Consider the following 21,369-nt stretch of genomic DNA (forward strand, 5'->3'; position numbering starts at 1 on the left):
CACCAGCATAAGATTAAGAGGAAGTACCTACCACCAGCATAAGATTAAGAGGAAGTACCTACCACCAGCATAAGATTAAGAGGAAGAAGGGAACGGTGGTTATCACGCCAAGGAGCACCCAGTCTCTCGTAAGCCAGGCCAGCAGCGGTAGCAGACACATCCCAGCTGTCCACATGATGAAGCTTGTAGAGGTGATACGCGCCCTCCATCCTGGCGACACTTGCTCTAATGCTACAGGTGAAAGAGGAAAAAATATTGCCATTATGTTGTGTTGAGATTCATCTTGTAAGGTTATTTATATTATTTAATTTGTATGGTCTGTTTTAGAAGAATGAGCTGGAGAATTTTGATAATGTTCCCTCCTCCATACAAACACACCCCACCCCCCCTCTACACCCACACTCATTACACCCCTCCCTCCCCACACACTACACCCCCTTCCTCCCCCTACACAACACCCCTTCCATCACACACATTCCTTACTCGTGTTGATATACTTACTGATGATAAGGGAGAGTTCCAGGATGGATGGGAAGGAGGTCGAGGCGAGAAACATCGTCACCATTATCCACAAGTAGTCCTTGACATACAGACGTACCAACCCGAACACCGCGTAGAGCATCGCTGAGACCAATAGCATCGGAAGTCTACCTACCCTGTGGTGAGAGAGAGAGGGGGCAGTGAGAGAGTTTGTTTGGTGGGAGTTAGAGAAAGTTTTAGAAGGAGAGTGTTAGAATAAGAGAGTGAGTTACGGAAGTTAGAGAGAGTGTTAGGAGAGAGAGAGAGTTCGGAAGAAAGAGAGAGGAAAAAGGAGAGAAAGTTAGGAAGAGAGAGAAAGGAACAGACAAATAGACAGAGATAGAGAAGGAGAAACAGGAAAACAGACTTCTATTTTTCAAGGGCGACATAACATTAAGTTAGAGGGAGACAGGAGGGTCATGGGGTCCCTCTGTCTACTCTGTCTCCAAGTTGAGGACATAAACAACTATATCTGTCTATTTCTGTTTATAATTCCATCTCCTTCTTGCTCTCTGTTTCTGTATTGTTCTCCTTTATCCGTTATTCCCCCTTCTGTCTTATTCCCCTTTCTCTATTTTCTCTCCTTCCCTCCTTTATTTAATATTTATGTTCCCTTGATTTCGCCCTGAAATGATAGAGAAGAAAATCTACACACACACACACACACACTGGAGCTTAGGAAGGGTAATTCTAATTGTAATTTATTCTGTAAAATGTAATTACTTGTAAGTGTTTCAACAACTTAGGTTTTGAAATATGTAATTTGGTGGTAAATTACAGTAGTAATTAGCCATTAAGAATTATGCAAATTAGAAGTGTGTAATTTTCTGCTACTTAAACTGGCTGTTGTTATGGTGTAATTTAATGGTTGGTTATTATCACTCATGGAAGACTATATCATTACGCTGGAACAAAGATTATCTTGTGTTTTTGTCTAGTAAAGTCTTCATGTCAACAGCACCTCGTGTACCCAGTCGGCACCCACACCACTACTAACCAGACCCAATGTTGCTTATACACTAACTCCCTCACTACAGGGACGCCACTTTTGATATTTTATTTGGTTAATTTTTGATGATTTTATTCAGCTCCGAGGCGACCCCGTACATAAGAGGTTAACTTCGCTGATTGGACGACAAGCGGCGCCTTCAGTGTGGTATAGTCAATGTACAAGAACTGTCGGAAAATAGAAATGTTGAAGCGTTGCAATAGTGACTGATACTAGGAGTTTACTGTATATAAACTGGTCATTGTCTCCAATAAATCACAGTTGATTAAAATAAATATTTATTACTCACAAAGAAACGTCATCACCAGACCAACTGTACGTCTTGTGTTATAAAACGTTCATGCGATAACTTAAGGATTAGGTGACGCGTGAAACAAAGTGATAATAACTTATACTCCGGGTGTCAAGTTCTCGATGGGTGAAGGAGGAGTGGAGTGGTGGGGAGGGTTAGGTTAGGTTAGATGTGTGTTGGTGGGTGCTACCCACAGGGTGATGTGATGCGTCTAGTGCGGTAGCGTTAAGTTAGTGTTAAGGTGCAGCTGTGTTTGCTACTATTACGCTTTCAGCTACTGCCGCCGGCTAGCCCCTGTGGTGAAAGGGGAGAGCAGAGTGTGTAAGTCTCTCCCCTGCCGGTACACAGCCTCTCCATCACCAAGACCCTTCAGTGCCTCCTCGTGGTAACACACGGTAACTGGTTGTCTTGCGACCCCAGGCAAATTCTGTAAGGGATCTCGGAGCAGCAGTGGGCCCCAGAGGTACTGTATGCAGGCCCGCCGGAGTGCGGACACGCCCTGATGCCTACCAACCACTGCACCCCCCCGCCCCCTTCCCCATTTCTTTGTAGATTAGTCCGGGAGGACATAAGGCTAGAGGAGCTCTCCCTACACAAAGCTGCAGTTGGGTGACCTGCGTTAGGCAGACTCTGAAAGATGGGAGCTTTGGCAGTTGTGCTGACCTGAAGGTCGTCTTGAGTCTGCTCTTGCCACTGGAACTTGGTGATGAGGACCAAGCTGGTGGTGGTGGGTCAGCACACCCGGGACCCACCGTCACGATAATCCTTTCACCGGACAGACAAACTTACTTCATCATCTCGTCTGCATCCCACTACGACGGAGAGCCATACACAAGTAATGAGTAAGGGGGGGTTGGAAAAAGAGGGTGATAAAATAGAGTAGAGGAGAGAGACTTGAGATAAAGGCAACCTCACCCACTCAACACTCATGATCTTATCGACTCTTTTCTCAACCTCCACAGAAGTTGTTGTCCCGAGTGTTCCCCAGCGAGACTTCTAGCGTGAGGTGACGAGGGTAAGTATTCGACGCCTTTACCCGTAACAGTGGTAGTTAGTGTTGAATACTCTCTCTCTCTCTCTCTCAATGCTTAAGTGAGGCAACAATTAGGTGTTAAATGCAGCCCCAAAAAATCCAAACACAACAAAAACAGTCTTGGTCTTACAACACTTTCAAGACATGTCTGTCTCTTAGTGGAATCACCTGAAGATTAGGCACCCTAACCTCGCACTAACCTAACCTAATACTAGCCTAACCTCGCACTAACCTAACCTAATACTAGCCTAACCTCGCACTAACCTAACCTAATACTAGCCTAACCTCGCACTAACCTAACCTAATACTAGCCTAACCTCGCACTAACCTAACCTAATACTAGCCTAACCTCGCACTAACCTAACCTAATACTAGCCTAACCTTGCAATAACCTAATCTAATCTAACGTTTCTTAATTCGTATCAACAATATCCTTTAGAATTCCATTATTTATCTCGTGTTAAATCCCTGTTCTTTGGGAAGGAATTCTTGAGATATACAGTATGGCTTGGCCTTGAAGATATAAACACGAGTTACTTGTTACCTGTGATCTCGAATAAGTTACCCGTGATCATAGTTAAGTTACCTGTGATAATTAAGTTACATGTGATCTGAGCTAATTTACCTGTGATCTTAGTCAAGTTACCTGTGATCTTGGTTAAGTTACCTGTGATCTTAGTTAATTTACCTGTGATCTTGGTTAAGTTACCTGTGATCTTAATCAAGTTACCTGTGATCTTAGTCAAGTTAAATGTGATAATTAAGTTACCTGTAATTTTAGTTAAGTTTCCCTTTGTCTGTAAGAACGTTCTTATACCCGTGTCTAGTATATCCTGAACTGCTGTAATATCCTGCCACGTCCTTGTAATCATGTTCACTGCATTCTGCACTACTGTTCCTGCCGCTGTAATGTATTGCTCTCAGTGCACGCAAAGATAACCTCATTTAGCTTCAGTACACGTAAAGATAACCTCATTTTGCTTCAGTAAATGTGTATATACAGTAACGTCAATTAGCTTTCAATACACGTACAGTCCGTAAACACAGTCTGTCCTTGATGTTCAACAGAAAATAACTAAACGACAGGACGCGGTGGTGTGTGTGTGTGTGTGTGTGTGTGTGTGTGTGTGTGTGTGTGTGTGTGTGTGTGTGTGTGTGTGTGTGACCTAAGAATGAGGTCGAGCCAGCTTCTCGATATTCAGTACCTGTATTAGTGCTTTCAAAAGTAGTAAATATCTTCTTTACCTGGAACACTGTGTTGGCGTATTGTGGGAATCGTGGGAAAGTGTGTGGGGTTTTGGGAGGTGAAATGTTGTGGTTCTGGTTAGAGAGAGAGTGAGATAGAGAGATAAAGAGTGTGAGAGAGAGAGAGTGTGAGAGAGAGATAGTGAGGGAGAGAGAGAGAGAGAGAGGGGAAGTAAATGAGCAAGAGAGTGAGAGAGAAAGGGTTGGAGAGATAGTAAGGGAGTGAAAGAGTGTAAGAGAATAAGACAGAGTGTGTGAAAGGGTAAGACAGAGTGTGTGACAAATAAAGAGATAGATAGAGCGAGAGAGAGAGACTGTGTGATTGTGTATGATGCATGAGAGCGAGGCCAGGTGAGGTGCGGTAGCCGTGTACAGTATACAAACAGGTAGCGGCCACCACAACCTAACCCAACCAAACTTAACCTAACACTAACCCTAACTTAACCTAACCCAACCTAACTTAACCTAACACTAACCTAACTTAACCCAAGTCACCGTCACGTAAGCTACACCATACCAATCAACTTACAGATCAGACAGCGAGTTCAAGACGAGGGTTCCAATAACGTTTCCAGCCAAACCAACAGACATCCAGACAACGACCTGACTTGACCTATCACACACCCAGTTCAACTCCATGCTGAGGGTCATATCATAGTAAGTGTGGTCGTAATCCCATCCCGTCTGACATCCTGGAGGGGAGAAAGATGATAGATTGATTTATTAATTAATATTATTTATTTATTTTTTGACGGGATGAATTGGGGAGGGGGAAATAATAGTTGGTTATTGTAGGTATAAGGAAATAGGGAAATTGTTATAGTGTAGATGGGGAGTGGAGGATAATGGGTTATTAAAATGGATATAAGAAAATGATGGGGAAAGGTGGGAAAATAATGGGGAATAAAGATGTAAGGGGAAAAAGAGAGGAAATAATGGGTAGTTAAGATGATTAAAGGGGTGTTAAGGGCAGGGGGTGTCATACTTCACAATGTATCTAAAACAAAACCCTTTCCTGTTTGTTCATCATTACATACCAAACATAATTAGTCGACCGGATATGTTGACAGTTTTTATGCTAAGTGGTGGTGGTGGTGGTGGTGGTGTGGTGGTGGTGGTGGTGGTGGTGGTGGTGGTGGGGGAATTGGGGTGGGGGGTGTGGAGGTGGGGTGGGGGGTGGGGGGTGGGGGTGGGGTCAGAGGTGGGGGGTGGGGGGTGGGGGGTGGGGGAGTGGGAGTGGTGGTGGTGGGGAATGAGGGGGTGGGGGTGGGGTGGGGTGGGGGGGTGGGGGTGGTGGTGTGGTGGTGTGGTGGTGGTGGGTGGTGGGGTGGGGTGGGGTGGGGTGGGGTGGGGTGGGGTTGGGGTTGGGGTGGTGGTGGTGTGGTGGTTGGTGGTGGTGGTGGGTGGTGGTTGGTTGGTGGTGGTTGGTTGAGTTGGTGGTTGGTGGTGGGTTATCCCATGGTGGTGGGTTATCCCAACTTATTTACACAGTGACACAAAGGTAATGACAAGACACTTAATAATGTATAGTAAAAACAACAAGATATATTATATAGTTTATTATATAAGAGATATATTCTGGTGGTATTTGTTAAATATTTTATTGTCTTGTAATAATTATACAAATATTTACTGAAATTGTATAGACATAAAAAGACATTAATTAATTGTATTAGAGGGAAGTTTAACAGGATCATGTGAAGAATATCCACCCTAGCTTATTTACCTAGGGATTAATTTAACCAACTTAACACTAACCTAACCCTCCTAACCTAACCTAACTTAACTTAACCTCACCCCCCCCTAAATAGTGTAGTTAAATGAAATAAGCTTGGGGGCGGGGTAGATTCTTTAGGTGAACCGTTCGTGTTAAAACTAAAACTAAAATAGTGTCCATTTGTGACTTTAATGTCTTGAGATGTCCTGCAGTCCCAGAGAAGGAAGGATAGCTGCTCTAACTTACCGACAACCCTGTAGGAGGCGTTGAAAGTGGAGGAAGTTAACTGGGTGACCTCGGAAGATTGGCCAAGGGCTTCTCGTACCCCAGAGGTCAGGTTATACTGCCGGCAACTGCTGAAAGTCTCCCCGATCCCTTCCTTGTGTTCTCTGCGGGAGGAGGGACGAGAGGAGGAGGTTATTTGGAGGTAGAGACAGAGGTAGGAGGTTGTAGTGGGGGAGGAGGGAGGAGAGAAGAAGGTCAATTGGTAGTAGAACAGAGGAAGCAGATTATGGTGGAGGAGGAGTGGGAGGAAGAGAAGGAAAGGAGAAAGAAGAATAGTTAGGATAATTCTCACAAGGAAGAGAAAGAAGGAAGTTAAGTAAATGATTAATAACAACACAATACAAGAAACAAAAAAAAACTTGTAAAACGAGGAACAGTGAGACGTGGTACAGATAAACACACACACACACACACACACACACACACACACACACACACACACACACACACACACACTGCCTCCAGATCTGGGTGTGTCTGTACGTCCATTTATCTGTCTGTCTCGTACATAGTCCCACACGGGTTGATTACGTCTCCTCGACCCAGTTTTTACCTCTTCGGCATCACCACCAGACCAACAAGCGGACATCCGGCCTCCTGTGAGTGAGGGAGGGAGGGAAGGGGGAGGGGGAGTAGAGGGAGGGAAGGGAGTAGAGGGAGGGAAAGGGGGAGGGGGGGGGAGGGAGAGGGAGGGAGGGAGGGAGGGGGAGGGGGGAGGGAGGGAGGGGAGGAGGGGAGGGGGGGGAGGGAGAGGAGGGAGGGAGGGAATGGGGGGGGAGGGAGGGAGGGAGGGGGGGGGGAGGAGGGAGGGGGGGGAGGGAGGAGGGAGGGGGAGGGAAGGGGGGGGAGGGAGGGGGGAGGAGGGAGGGGAGGGGGGGAGGGAGGGGGTAGGGAGGAGGGGGGAGAGGGGGAGAGGGGGAGGAGGGAGAGTAGAGGAGGGAGGGAGTGGTAGAGGAGGAGGGAAGGAGTAGAAGCAGGAGGAGTTGGTCAACTGGTATGTTATCAGACCATCCCCGCCACCACCCCTCATATGATCCACTGTATTGTTAGGAGCACACCCACCCACTAGCCCAGCCGACCACCCACCCACCCACCCACCCACCCACCTAAGAAGAGAATATAAAGAATATCACTCTCAGGTGTGCCTCACTGACTTACACCTGTTATTTTATGACTGGCAGGTGTGAGTCTCCTACACGGGGTTGGGGTGAGGAATAGTGATGATGTGGCCTGGAGGAGAAGGACTGAGGGAGAGGTGAAGGATCAGGTCTGGGAGCCACAACAGAGTCCACTCGCTTTCCGATAAACGAACCCGGATATTGAGACTCGTGAATCCGAAGCATTTATGGACAGAATAATGTATCAGTCTACTGCTTCGGGTTCACTAATTTGAATCTTGGGTTCGTGGTTCAGTAGAGGCGATAGGAGTTTTGTGAGTAGTTGTCTAATTCTCTCTCTCACTTCTCTAACTGAGGACTCCTAATAGTTATTGAGAGGAGATCATGTGTTTCTTACACACACACACACACACACACACACACACACACACACACACACACACACACACACACACACACACACACACACACACACAACACACACACACACACACACACACACACACGCGCGCACATCCCTTTGAAGAGCACGTGAAGGTCAGATTAGATTATATTAGATTAGGTTAGGTTAGGTTAGATTAGGTTAAACTGGGTCAGCATAAGTTCATCTCTTGTCCTCAAAAGATTAATGTATACTTTTATCCCTCAACACAATGACGTCACCAATATTATCAGAGGTAAAGCTCCAAATACAAGAACCTCCTCCCTCACCTGTCTCCTCCCTTACCTGTCTCCTCCCTCACCTGTCTCCTCCCTCACCTGTCTCCTCCCTCACCTGTCCCCCCCTTACCTGTCTCCTCCCTCACCTGTCTCCTCCCTCACCTGTCTCCTCCCTCCACCCTCCTCCCCTCACATGTCTCCTCCTCCTGTCTCCTCCCCACCTGTCCCCCCCCTCACCCTGTCTCCTCCCCTCACCTGTCTCCTCCCTCACCTGTCTCCTCCCTCACCTGTCCCCCCTTACCTGTCTCCTCCCTTACCTGTCTCCTCCCTCACCTGACTCCTCCCTCATCTGTCCCCCCTCACTTACCTCCTCCTCACCTGTTCCCTCCTTCACCTGTCTTATCTACCTGGACCATAAGTGTTTAACTGATACGAAGAAAAAATATAATTTGAGAGGGTTAGCGTTGTGTTGTTGCATGTTATTATATTGGTGTGTGTGTGTGTGTAAGTGTGTGTGTGTGTGTGTGTGTGTGTGTGTGTGTGTGTGTGTGTGTGTGTGTGTGTGTGTGTGTGTGTGTGTGCTCACCTGGGAATAGTCACATACACCTTGGCACTTACCTGGGGATAGTTAATTGCTTCCACTGATCAATAGACACATTAGGTGGCCGGCCTGGAACATGGCACCAGTGTTCGGGTGTAGAGGTCATGAAGATGGGCAATAACGCTACCCATGGGATGATGAAGTTTATGGGCACGACGAAGAGCCAGAAGAGCACGAGTTGGTGCCTCCCGCTGTCCCCTACCTCCTCCAGAAGCTGCGTCAGGAGGGGAGAGAAGGAGCATTGTGTAGCAATGTAGAGTTGTTCGATAATTATAGATAAAGTCATACTGTATTATTAAATGTGAAAATAAAAAATTACAGAATATTGTGAAGATTAGGCAACCTACCTTATTTCACCTGGTGATTACACCCCCCTAACATTACCTGGGGAGGGTTTGGTTACGTTAGCATTCAGGTGTTTAATTAATTACCAGGTGAAAGAAGCTGTAGTGTTTAATCTTTCACTACACTCACTTTACAGACCACATAGTCTAGTCGTCTCCCTTCACACTCCACATAGTCTAGTCGTCTCCCTTCACACTCCACATAGTCTAGTCGTCTCCCTTCACACTCCACATAGTCTAGTCGTCTCCCTTCACACTCCACATAGTCTAGTCGTCTCCCTTCACACTCCACATAGTCTAGTCGTCTCCCTTCACACTCCACATAGTCTAGTCGTCTCCCTACATACCTCACCTCCTCACCACACTCCCTCACGACGAGTCAGGTAGTCACATGGATGAGGGAGTAAACAATTGGACACCGGATATCTCGTCTCACTTGACTTCACTCAGTAGGTAATCTAATGCCCAAACCTTTCAGGTTGTGTGTATATGTCTTGGTTGAGTTGTGTTGATTGTTCGTAAATCAGGGATCTCAGTGTTTATGTGTTCGTGTATCGAGTAGTGTGTGTGTGTGTGTGTGTGTGTGTAATAATAATAATAATAATAATAATTAACGGTTTATTGAAAGAGCTTGGCAGCCAGAAGGCTGAAAATATACAGTTGCATATTTGGGGAATGGGTTTCGAATTACAAATAATATACAAGTAACATAAGTGATATAAATAAGATATATAATAACTAGATGGGGAAAAGCTCAAACTACAGTGCATTTCAACATAGTGACAGTGCAAGGAGTAGTGTTTACTGGGAGTGAATACACTGGTTTATTACAAGTTATTGATAATTTTTACAATGGTTGGGACTGGGCTGTTCTTATAGCGATCAGTTCGTGCTCGTATGGGCTGGATGCGGTTGTGGTATCGAACAACAATTCTCGGGCTAGGGATCTCAGGTGGTAGTAGGAGCCGGTGTCGAGGATGGTGTAGAAGCTTCTTACCAAATTTGCACATGAGGTCGTGGTGATGGTCAGTGAGAGTCGAAAGGGTCAGTGTGTTGAGCGCTTCTTGATATGTGGAGTAGGAAGGGGAGAGAATAATCTTGCATGCCCTCTTTTGCACTTTTTCTAGGTGTTTACGTTGTGTGGCATTTAGGGAGGAAGACCAGGTGGGGGAGGCAAAGGTGAGCTTGGGAAGTATGAATGTTGTGTAAACACTGAGGAGCTCGGGTGCAGGAACTCCGAGGGACTTGAGTCGGCGGAGGAGGTGGGGACGGAAACTGGAGGATTTGACAACTTCACTGACGTGTGGTTTCCAAGTTAGTTTGTTGTCTATGGTGACGCCGAGGAGCTTCGTGGAATCTACAACCTGGAGTGTGTTCTGACCTAGAGTAATGGAAGGAGGTGGGACAATGTCGGAGGAGAGGTTGATGTGCATAACCATGGTCTTGGTATGGTTGATGGTGACATGGTTGTTGGTGGCCCAGTTTTGGAGACTGTTCAATAAATCCTGAAGGGCGGTATAGTTGGGAGCAGAATTGTTGACGCTGATCCCAATGGTGGAGTCGTCGACATATTTCCAACGAGCAGGGGTTTCTCTCAGGGCATCATTGATGAGCATAATGAAGCAGAGTGGTCCCATCTTGGTGCCTTGGGGGACGCCACAGGTGAGTGACTGAAAGGTGGAGACAGCCCCTCGGAAGCGTACAGCTTGGCGTCGGTCACTGAGGAAGTCTGTAAGCCATGGTATAAGACTTCTCCGAAGCCCGAGGTCAATTGCTTTGTTGAAGATTATATTGTGGTCGACTAGGTCGAATGCTTTAGTGAAATCAATGAAGGCGACAGCTACAGACGTTTTTCGTTTCTCGAGATGGCGGTATATGTAATCGAGAAAGCTGACAAGACAGTGAGTGGTGGAGGAAGTTTTCATGTTGCCAAATTGCTGAGGGTCCACGACTCCTGCAATATCAGCATAAGCCCAGTCGAACACAAAACTTTCACAGATTAGGCTGGGTATTGGGGTGATTGCAATAGGTCGTAGCTGATTTAAGGATTGTGGGCTGGTTGACTTGGGCACTGGTGATACAAAAGAGGTCTTCCAGTCAGCTGGGCATCTGGTTTGACTGAGAGAAGCATTGATGATGGAGCATAGGGGCTTAGCAAGCTCCGGGGAGAACTCCTTGAAGAGTTTCATTGGTAAGTCAATGGGGGTGGTAGAGCGTTTTAATTTTAGTTTGTCCAGGCGTTTTGCTACTTCAAATTCTTCTACTAAGTCAGTGGGAAGGGGGGCTGGTAGGTAAGCAGGAAGAGTGGTTGTGTCAAGCCGGGGGAGCGTCTGGCATCTAGTAGCGAAATGGATATTTGTTTGCTCAGCTGCGTCAACATTAGTGAGATGGCTAAGGAAGGGGAGGGGGTGTGTCTTATTGTTTAGTCCACAGAGTTCTTTAAGCTTACCATACCATTGACTGATGTTGGTCTGCTTCAGGTGTTGTAATTTGGTTGGGTAGTGGGACGACTTCTTTGCAGTGCGTATTTCACGGATGACTCGGTTGCGAAGGGACTTGTAGCGGATGTGGTCATTGAGATGAAAGGCTCTGTCTCTCTCTGTTGCATAAGTCTTTTGATCCGAGGTGTGATCCAGGGCAAGTCAGCTGGGTGAGATCTGACGAACTTCTCGGGGAAGAAGTGGTGGTGAGCTTCCGTGGTGGTGTTGGTATAATTTATCCATTTGGTTTCCACGTCATCCACGCTAAGTACTTCAGTCCAGGGATGGTGAACTATCCACTGCCCGAAGAGGCGCACTGCAGAGTCAGTAATCGGCCTGTATGTCTTGATGTAGGGTCTCTGTACTTGAGTGGGAGTGGCAGCTGGGGACCAGAGCACTGATAAGTGTGTGTTACACCCGATAGGAGGCATTGGTTGAGGTAGTTGGTACTGGTCCGCTAAGTTAGTTAAGATAAGGTCAAGGGTATTTTGACCGTGTGTGGGGAAGGTCACAACTTGTGATAGTGATAGCTGGTCCTGGATATCAGTGGTGTCAATTTCATTAAAATCCCCACATAATACTAACTTGGCACATGGGTACCTAACTCTGAGGTGGTCTGAGGTGGTAATGAGATGATTGATAAGGGTGTCTCTGGTGGGTGAGCGAGGCGGATGGTATGCCACACAGATTATGATGGAAGCAGTGTGGCGCGGGTGGGCTGGTGGCACAACACGTACCCATAATGCTTCCACATCTGCTGGGACTTGAACATTCAGGCGTGACGGGAGTAGGTCATCTTGACAGAAGAGGGCAACGCCCCCTCCGCGTCTACGTGAACGAAGGTGATGAAAGAGTTGATATCCCTCAATATGACACGTTTCAGGCACAATTTGCCAAGCCTCACATATGGCACCGACGCTCGCGGCGGCTGACCTGACTGCAGTTGCCAGCTCGTCGAACTTGTTAGCTAGGGAAGTGACGTTGGATAACAGTAGAGACGGGAGATCATACCATATCCGTGTAACTTCAGTGTAGTGGTACGGTCTGTCAGGGGTGGGTTTCTCCGGTTTCCTAGTGGAGGTTACGGTTCTAATGGGCTTATGTGTATGACGGCCTTGTCTACGGCTACGCGCGTGGAATATGTTCAGTGATTTGAGTCGCGCGATAACACTGCCATCAGGATAACCGTTCCCACGCCTTAGATGGTACAGAGTGCGTCGGGAGTAAGTGATTGGTGGCCATCTGTTGATATCTGTTGTGGGCGGACGGAAGTGTTTGTCACTGACGGCACTTTGAGGGCCACTGACACTGGTAGACATCTGTTAATATTTGTCAGTCGTAAAGACCGTGGGTCTTTGTCCCTGGTGCTTGGGGTCGCCGACACAGTTTTCACGATATATGTAAACACCGCGGTGGTCCTTGTCACTGGCACTTTAAAGGTGACCGATAAAGTGCCCACTGTCTGACTTTTCCTTGGGGTGCACTATCGGAGCACTGTGTGTGTGTGTGTGTGTGTGTGTGTGTGTGTGTGACAACAACAACATATATACTCGTTCAACATAATGTTCCCCCGCCCCCCGTGCCTGTTAACAGGGCTGTAGCTCTCAAAAGGACTGAAGTGTGTGTTATTCTTAAATTATTGTATTCTAAAGTTTGTATTTGTTGACTGTCAAGCTTGATAAGCTGTACAACTGAGCTTGCCTCGTCATCCCAGCCTCAGCTGGCCGCCGCGTCCTGCCCCGACTTCATGACTCGCACAGAGGCATTGAAGCTACGAAGCGCAAAGCAGGACAGACAGTCTGGGTCCGGCACTGTGAGAGACTATCACCAACACCGTTCAGGCCTGTGATGCTTGCCAGATTATGCCGCCGATGATGCTCGACCTACCGCTCGAGGACCTCTTCACTCACACCGGGAGGGGTTCCCTGCTCTACGCCGGCCGCCTCTTGGAGTGCCCACATGGCAGGAATACGATGTGGAAGAACACTTGTATCCGGCTACTACGCGGGTCCTTTACTCAGGCTGGTGTTCCCATCCGACTTGGCACCGACGGAGTACCTCAGTTCACGAGCAGGAGGTTCCTCAAGCAGTGGGACACCAACCCACACCGAGGCTGACGTCAAACAGGTGAAGCTTTTCGTTATGAAGACCACCAAGGATGGTAAAGAGGACCCCGGCCCTGCTACTACTACTGACCACAAGAGCTGAAGGCAGCGCACGCCTCACATCACCGGGGGAAAGGGCGCCGTTGGGTAGAGCGGTACCGCTTTTGCCTCGCAAGCGAGATGTCACGGGTTCGATTCCCGGGCCGGTGGAAAGATGTTCGGACACACTTCCCAGCCTCCCTTAGTCCCTGTTCACCTAGCAGGAAAGTAGGTACCTGCTGTAAATCGAAGTTGCGAATTCGTATTCAGGGATAGTTGTTGGAGCTTCCAATAACTTGCTTAGACATAAGCCATTGACTCTTCAGACTTCTACGCCCTTGACTCCTCAGGCTTCTACACCCTTAACTCATGAGACATAAGGCAAGCATGAACTTAGCATGCTTCCCTGTTGGGCGCTGTAAACGCTTCACCTTACTCAAGGCTGTAGAGGGGTGCCCAATAAAAACAAAACGAGGGACGGTATAGTGTATTAACTACTGAACGACCATTTACTACTGATACCTATCCTTACTACATACCTAAAACTATCCTCACTACATACCTAAAACTATCCTCACTACATACCTAAAACTATCCTTACTACATACCTAAAACTATCCTCACTACATACCTAAAACTATCCTCACTACATACCTAAAACTATCCTTACTACATACCTAAAACTATCCTCACTACATACCTAAAACTATCCTCACTACATACCTAAAACTATCCTCACTACATACCTAAAACTATCCTCACACACCTACTGAGACAAGCGCGCCATCTGCTGGTCAACAGAACAACTTGTTTATGAAGCTTCAGACTCAAAAGTTCAAATATATTGTGCCCAGAACACCTCCAGGTCTGTGTCTGCCAACTTTTGTTCGCAGCTGTACACTACCTGCAGCATTAACCCTCACGTGTACCTGCAGCATTAACCCTCACGTGTACCTGCAGCATTAACCCTCACGTGTCCCTGCAGCATTAACCCTCACGTGTACCTGCAGCATTAACCCTCACGTGTCCATGCAGCATTAACCCTCACGTGTACCTGCAGCATTAACCCTCACGTGTACCTGCAGCATTAACCCTCACGTGTACCTGCAGCATTAACCCTCACGTGTACCTGCAGCATTAAGCATTAACCCTCACGTGTACCTGCAGCATTAACCCTCACGTGTCCTGCAGCATTAACCTCACGTGTACCTGCAGCATTAACCCTCACGTGTACCTGCAGCATTAACCCTCACGTGTCCTGCAGCATTAACCCTCACGTGTACCTGCAGCATTAAGCATTAACCTCACGTGTCCCTGCAGCATTAACCTCACGCCTGCGGCATTAACCCTCACGTGTCCTGCAGCATTAACCCTCACGTGTACCTGCAGCATTGCAGCATTAACCCTCACGTGTACCTGCAGCATTAACCCTCGTGTACCTGCAGCATTAACCCTCACGTCCTGCAGCATAACCCTCACGTGTACCTGCAGCATTAACCCTCACGTGTACCTGCAGCATTAACCTCACGTGTGCCTGCAGCATTAACCCTCACGTGCAGCATTAACCCTCCGCCTGCATCATTAACCCTCACGTGTCCCTGCAGCATTAACCCTCACGTGTCCCTGCATCATTAACCCTCACGTGTACCTGCAGCATTAACCCTCACGTGTCCCTGCAGCATTAACCCTCACGTGTCCCTGCAGCATTAACCCTAACGTGTACCTGCAGCATTAACCCTCACGTGTCCCTGCAGCATTAACCCTCACGTGTCCCTGCAGCATTAACCCTCACGTGTCCCTGCATCATTAACCCTCACGTGTACCTGCAGCATTAACCCTCACGTGTCCTTGCAGCATTAACCATTACATGCGCCTCTCTCAACAGGTACTGAGGGGTTGCCAGTTCACCATTTAATAATCCAACAAACTTTATAAAAGAAAATCGTTTTTCTACTAAACTCTTGATATCTTGTTTTATATCTCCATAAAACTTGGATATGTATTGCAATAAATTCCTTCGTTCTTGAATAATAAATGTATGAATAATAAACTAATAAACAAGAAAATACAGATTACATCAATTTCTTCCGTATCAAATTGTTTTTTGTCAGATATTTTCATTAGTTATTTTTTTTTTTCGTTCTCTGTCAATATTGTTCTCATCAAACGTTTGTCTAGTTAAAGAAATATATTATTATAAACAATTTGAGAGTGACTTAATATATAGTTATATTTAGAGAAAGTATACAGTATAAATGGCATGAATTTACCTTCCTAATATGAGCGATAAATATTACATGGGAAGCTGTTCACCTCGATGTGTACCAACAATATCCATAACAACTAAAAGCTTTGTTATTTACCTAACTTACAAAGAACAATTATGTATCTATTTTTAGCTATTTTATAAACACCATAGACATAAAACACACACTTGAAATTATTAATATTAGAGTTTGTTTCAGTATTACAAGACGTGCGTTAAATTCCCGTGTTTATGTACCTGTTCGAAGACTGGAGTGTTCATGACGGTAAAATGAAGACGGCCGCGAGGGTCTGGTGTATAGTTCACTTGATGACACTGCCTCTCTTGCGCTTTCACTGCCGCAGGATATATTCAACATGAAAATATACTGATAACAGTTCTTATTGTTATAAAAGAAGAGTTAACTTAAATATTTCTTCTTCATATAGATATAAGCATATTCATCGCTTATATTGTTTGTATACATTCGTTCATCAATGAGTTCATAAGTCATTGTGAAGTAATGTAAAGTGGTTAAAACACAACTATATAATTCTGGGAAATATAGAAAAGAGAAAGAAAAATAATTTAGTCTCACGTAGCGAGGAGCCGAGAATGTCAAAGCTGATGAGGTCGAGCGCGCACTATGACAAACTGGCAGCTCGACGCAGCTCGGAGTTGGGGTCGTACTTGATGCCAGATGTAGCCCATATCTTAATCTTGTGAAGTGAATTAAACGAAACTGATTGGCTGGTTTACGATTATTAAGTGAACCTTCAACCCTGATTGGCTGAAATAAAACTCATTCATGTATTAATGTTCAATGTCATTTTCACGAGTGTTATGTGTCAGTGTTAAGGTAATGTGATCTCTAAGACAATGTGATGTTACCTGTCATAGTACAGTGTTGTTACCTTGCCATAGCCAGTGTAGGTATACAAACAACGATACAGTACACATTAAGTTAGTCCATGCAACCAAAGGTGTTTCCCCACAATCACTGGCATTAACACAACAGAGAGAGAGAAAGAGAGAGAGTTTCAATAAAATCGTCATAGAAATTATATTAATTCTGCTCTTGTATGGTGTAACGTCTTCACTGGGTCTCCTGATTGGCTGAAATGTGTACAGGTCGACGTTGATTGGTCTCTCTCCCTCTCTCTCTCTTTCTCTCTCTCTCTCTCTCTCTCTCTCTCTCTCTCTCTCTCTCTCTCTCTCTCTCATTCCTTCCCTTTTTCACTTCGTTTCTCACCCCCTCCCTTAATCCGCCCTTCCCTCCTTCCCTCACATCCTCTCCCCCTCCCTCCCTCCCTCCCTCCCAGGATATAGAAGGCTCCCAGCTTTCATCACCTTGCTCTTTCTCCAATATGGCGGCAATAATGAGCTAATACTGCATGGGGAGGAGCCGACCTTGAAGACTTGTTCTGGCTATGTGATGGCTAGAAACAAGCCACCAGGACCAGATCTGGTTATAATACGCCAAAGAACAACCTGCCAGCACCAGTTCTCGGTATATGACGTTACCTCAGTCTGGAATCCCTTCAAAAAATTATGGTCGTAATTATCTCAGAATTTCTCTGTCAAATATTTCCGACAATTCAACACATCTTGCTCCGTGTAGCACTAGGTTAGGTTAGGATAGGTTAGGTTAGGTTAGATTAGTTTAGGTTGTGTTAGGTTAGGTTAGGTTAAGGTAAATTGGTGTTTTCAGTGACTTAAGATGGAGCTTCGTTCGTTTGTATTATTTTTTTTCCTCCAGGCTATTGCCCTGAGGAACCCCTGAGGACCCCCCACCTCCCCTTGAGTAACCTCCTACGCGTGCTTCGTATCTAATATACTATAGGACTAGGTGTGTGTCTGTTATGGGCAGCCGAAACGGCACAATCGTTTTTCATCAAACTTGGTGGAAAAATCGCAAAAAATTCGTAGAGTGGAACAAACCTGGTCCCATGTCGATGGTTTCTTTAGGAAGGCATTAGTTAACAATTTTATTTACTATGGAAAACGATGCAAGTCTACGGACTTGGCACACCCTCATTCGCTGTATGCTGTCACGAGCGTTCAAACTCTCACAAGGGCACGAACGTGCCCGCGATCATTTGTTATTGTCTAAAGTTTAAGAAATTCATAAAAAATCGACATACTGGTGTAAACAACTGTGTGTGTGTGTGTGTGTGTATGTGTGTGTGTGTGTGTGTGTGTGTCACCATCCCACAATTGTGTGTGTATGTCTGTACAGATTCTTCGATTAACAAAAGTTGTTTTCAGAGTCTAGGATTCAAAGGAGGAGTCTTGCTTCTTGTCTGTGGCTCTGTACTGGTCTTACTCCTTACCTGTGGCTCTGTACTGGTCTTACTCCTTACCTGTGGCTCTGTACTGGTCTTACTCCTTACCTGTGGCTCTGTACTGGTCTTACTCCTTACCTGTGGCTCTGTACTGGTCTTAGTCCTTACCTGTGGCTCTGTACTGGTCTTACTCCCTACCTGTGGCTCTGTACTGCCCCATTCTCACCTGTGGCTCTGTACTGTCTTTACTCCTTACCTGTGGCTCTGTACTGGTCTTACTTCCTTACCTGTGGCTCTGTACTGTCTTTACTCCTTACTCTGTGGCTCTGTACTGGTCTTACCTCTTACATGTGGGTTCTGTACTGGTCTTTATTCTTACCTGTGGCTCTGTACTGGTCTTACTCCATTACCTGGTGCCTGTACTGGTCTTACTCCTTACATGTGGCCTTGCACTGGTCTTACCTTATTACCTGGTGCTCTGTACTGGTCCCTACTCCATTACCTGGTGGTTTGTACTGTCTCATTTTACTCTGTGGTTTGTACTGGTTCATTTACGCCTGGTGTTTGTACTGGTCTTATTTTATTACCTGGTGTTTGTACTGGTCTTTTACTATTACTCTGGTGTTTGTATTGGTCTTTTACTCATTACCTGGTGCTCTTGTACTGGTCTTTTACTTCCTTACCTGTGGCTCTGTACTGGTCTTTACTCCTTACCTGTGGCTCTGTACTGGTCTACTTATTGCTTCCTGTGGCTCTTGTACTGGTCTTACTTCATTACTCTGGTGCTCTAGTAATTGTATTTTACTCTACCTAAGTAGCTCTGTACTGGTCTTACTTCCATTACCTGGTGCTCATACTGGTCTTACTCATTACCTGGTGCTCTGGTACTTGGTCTTTTACTCATTACTTCCAAGTTTGTACTGGTCTTTACTCTCATTACCTGGTGCTCTGTACTGGTCTTACCTCCTTACCTGGTGCTCTGTACTGGTCTTACCTTGGTCACTTCCTGGTGCTCTGTAATGGTCTTTACTCCTTACCTGTGGCTCTGTACTGGTCTTACTCTCACCTGTGGCTCTGGTACTGGTCTTTTAATTTTTACCTGTGGCTCTGTACTGGTCTTACTCCTTACCTGTGGCTCTTGTACTGGTCTTTACTTCATTACTCCAAGTTCTGTACTGGTCTTTACTCATTACCTGGTGCTCTGTACTGGTCTTACTCATTACCTGGGTGCTCTGTACTGGTCTTACTCCTTACCTGTGGCTCTGCACTGGTTCTTACCTCACATGTGGCTCTGGTACTGTCTTTACTCATTACCTGGTGCTCTGTACTGGTCTTACTCTCATATGCTCTGTACTTGGTTCACTCATTACCTGGTGCTCTGTAGCCATCTTACTCATTACCTGGTGCCTAAAATTGGTCTTACTCATTACCTGGTGCCTGCACTGGTCCCACTCCTCACCTGTGGCTCTGCACTGGTCTTAATTCTTACATGTGGCTCCTCACTGTCCACATGTGTGCCTGTACTGGTCTGACCTTACCTGTGGCTCTGTACTGTCTTGCTCCTCACCTGTATTCTGTACTGGTCTTACTCCTTACCTGTGGCTCTGCACTTGTCTTTACTCCTTACCTGTGGCCTGTACTGGTCTTACTCCTTATCACCTGGTGCTCTGTACTGGTCTTTACCTGGCCACTCTGGTGCCTGTAATGGTCTTACTCCCTGCCTGTGGCCTGTACTGGTCTTACTCCTTACCTGGTGCTCTGTACTGGTCTTACTCTGGCTGCCTGTGGCTCTGTGCCGGTCTTACTCCTCACCCGTGGCTCCCAGCACTGGTCTTACTCCTCACCTGTGGCTCCAGTAATTGTCTTTACTCCTTGCATGTGGCTCTGTACTGTCTTTACTCATTTACTCACAGTGCTCTTGTACTGTTCATTCTCACCAGGTTTGTACTTGTCTTTACTCCCCTTACATGGTTGCCTGTACTGGTTCCCACTCATTACCTGGTGCTCTTGTACTGGTCTCACTATCACTCCGGTGCTCTGTACTGGTCTTTACTTCCCTCACCTGTGGCTCTGGTACTGGTTCCTACTCTACCTGTAATTTGCACTGTCTTTTACTCCTTACCTGTGGCTCTGTACTGGTCTTACTCCTTACCTGTGGCTCCTGTACTGGTCTTACTCCTTACCTGTGGCTCTGTACTTTGTCTTTACCCTCTACTCTGTGTTCTTGCACTGGTCTTACCATTACCTGGTGCCTGTACTGTCTGTACTCATTACCTGGTGCTCTGTACTGGTCTTTACTCCTTGCCTGTGGCTCTGTACTGGTCTTACTCCTTACCTGGTGCTCTGTACTGTCTTTACTCATTACCTGTGGCTCTGTATCGTCTTACTCTTACCTGTGGCTCCAGTACTGGTCTTACTCCTTATCTGTGGTTTGCATTGGTCTTAATTCTTGCATGTGGCTCTACTGGTCTTGCCCAGCTCTGGTGCTCTGTACTGGTCTTACTCCCTACTTCTGTGTATTCTTGTATTGGAATCTTACCTTGCATGTGGCTCTGTACTGGTTCACTTATTACCTGGTGCTCTGTACTGGTCTTACTCATTACCTGGTGCTCTGTACTCTGGTCTTACCTCACTCTGTGGCTCTGTACTGGTCTTAATTCTTACCTGTGGCTCTGTATCATCTTTACTCCTTACCTGGCTCTGTACTGGTCTTACTCTTACCTGTGGCTCTGTACTGGTCTTTACCTTACCTGTGGCTCTTGTACTGGTCTTACTCTCTTACCTGTGGCTCTGTACTGGTCTTACCCTTACCTGGTGCTCTGTACTGGTCTACGTCTACTCTGTGGTCTCTGTACTGATCGTGCTCCTTACCTGGTATTCTGTACTGGTCTTTAATTCTCACATGTGGCTCTGTACTGGTCTTACTCCTTACCTGTGGCCTGTACCGTCTTTACTCCTCACCTGTGGCTCTGTACTGGTCTTACTCCTTACCTGTGTGGCTCTCCACTGGTCTTAATTTCTTTACCTGGTGCCTGTACTGGTCTTACTCCTCAGCCTGTGGCTCTGTATCGATCTTTACTCCTTACCTGTGGCCTGTACTTGTCTTACTCCTTACCTGGTGCCTGTACTGCCCCATCTCTTACCTGTGGCCTGGTACTGTCTTACTCCCACTCAGCTCTGTGCACTTTGGTCTTACTCCTTACCCAGGCTCTGTACTGGTCTTTACTCCTCACCTGTGGCTCTGTACTGGTCTTTACTCCTTACCTGTGGTCTGTACTGGTCTTACTCACCTGTGGCTCTGTACTGGTCTTATCTTTACCTGGTGCTCTGTAATTGGTCTTACCTCTTACCTGTGGCTCTGTACTGATCTTTTACCTCTTACTGTGGCTCTG

At 46.4% G+C, this 21,369-nt stretch overlaps 2 protein-coding genes across 4 annotated transcripts in view; one reads left to right on the forward strand and one right to left on the reverse strand.

The window, feature by feature from the left end:
- LOC121876201 (solute carrier family 22 member 7-like) overlaps nucleotides 1-16,347 on the reverse strand; it is a 25,178-nt gene extending 8,831 nt beyond the window's left edge. For 2 of the 3 annotated variants that reach the window (XM_042381194.1, XM_042381176.1), the window contains exons 1-7: nucleotides 16,291-16,347; nucleotides 15,951-16,048; nucleotides 8,497-8,693; nucleotides 6,062-6,204; nucleotides 4,628-4,790; nucleotides 502-656; nucleotides 63-231 (exon numbers count right to left, since the gene is read on the reverse strand). In XM_042381194.1, the coding sequence (XP_042237128.1) occupies nucleotides 63-231; nucleotides 502-656; nucleotides 4,628-4,790; nucleotides 6,062-6,204; nucleotides 8,497-8,693; nucleotides 15,951-15,974 (851 nt within the window). In that variant the 5' untranslated portion in view covers nucleotides 15,975-16,048; nucleotides 16,291-16,347. The remainder of the gene's footprint in view (nucleotides 1-62; nucleotides 232-501; nucleotides 657-4,627; nucleotides 4,791-6,061; nucleotides 6,205-8,496; nucleotides 8,694-15,950; nucleotides 16,049-16,290) is intronic. The other variant, XM_042381186.1, reaches the window with a different exon arrangement.
- Nucleotides 2,016-21,369, forward strand: part of LOC121875924 — a 37,554-nt gene continuing 18,200 nt past the window's right edge. The window contains exons 1-2 of the mRNA XM_042380680.1: nucleotides 2,016-2,655; nucleotides 2,783-2,835. The gene's annotated coding sequence lies outside the window, so the exon portion shown is untranslated. The remainder of the gene's footprint in view (nucleotides 2,656-2,782; nucleotides 2,836-21,369) is intronic.

The sequence above is a fragment of the Homarus americanus genome, unplaced genomic scaffold, assembly GCF_018991925.1.
Source record: "Homarus americanus isolate GMGI-L3 unplaced genomic scaffold, GMGI_Hamer_2.0 scaffold33468, whole genome shotgun sequence".
Taxonomy (NCBI): domain Eukaryota; kingdom Metazoa; phylum Arthropoda; class Malacostraca; order Decapoda; family Nephropidae; genus Homarus; species Homarus americanus.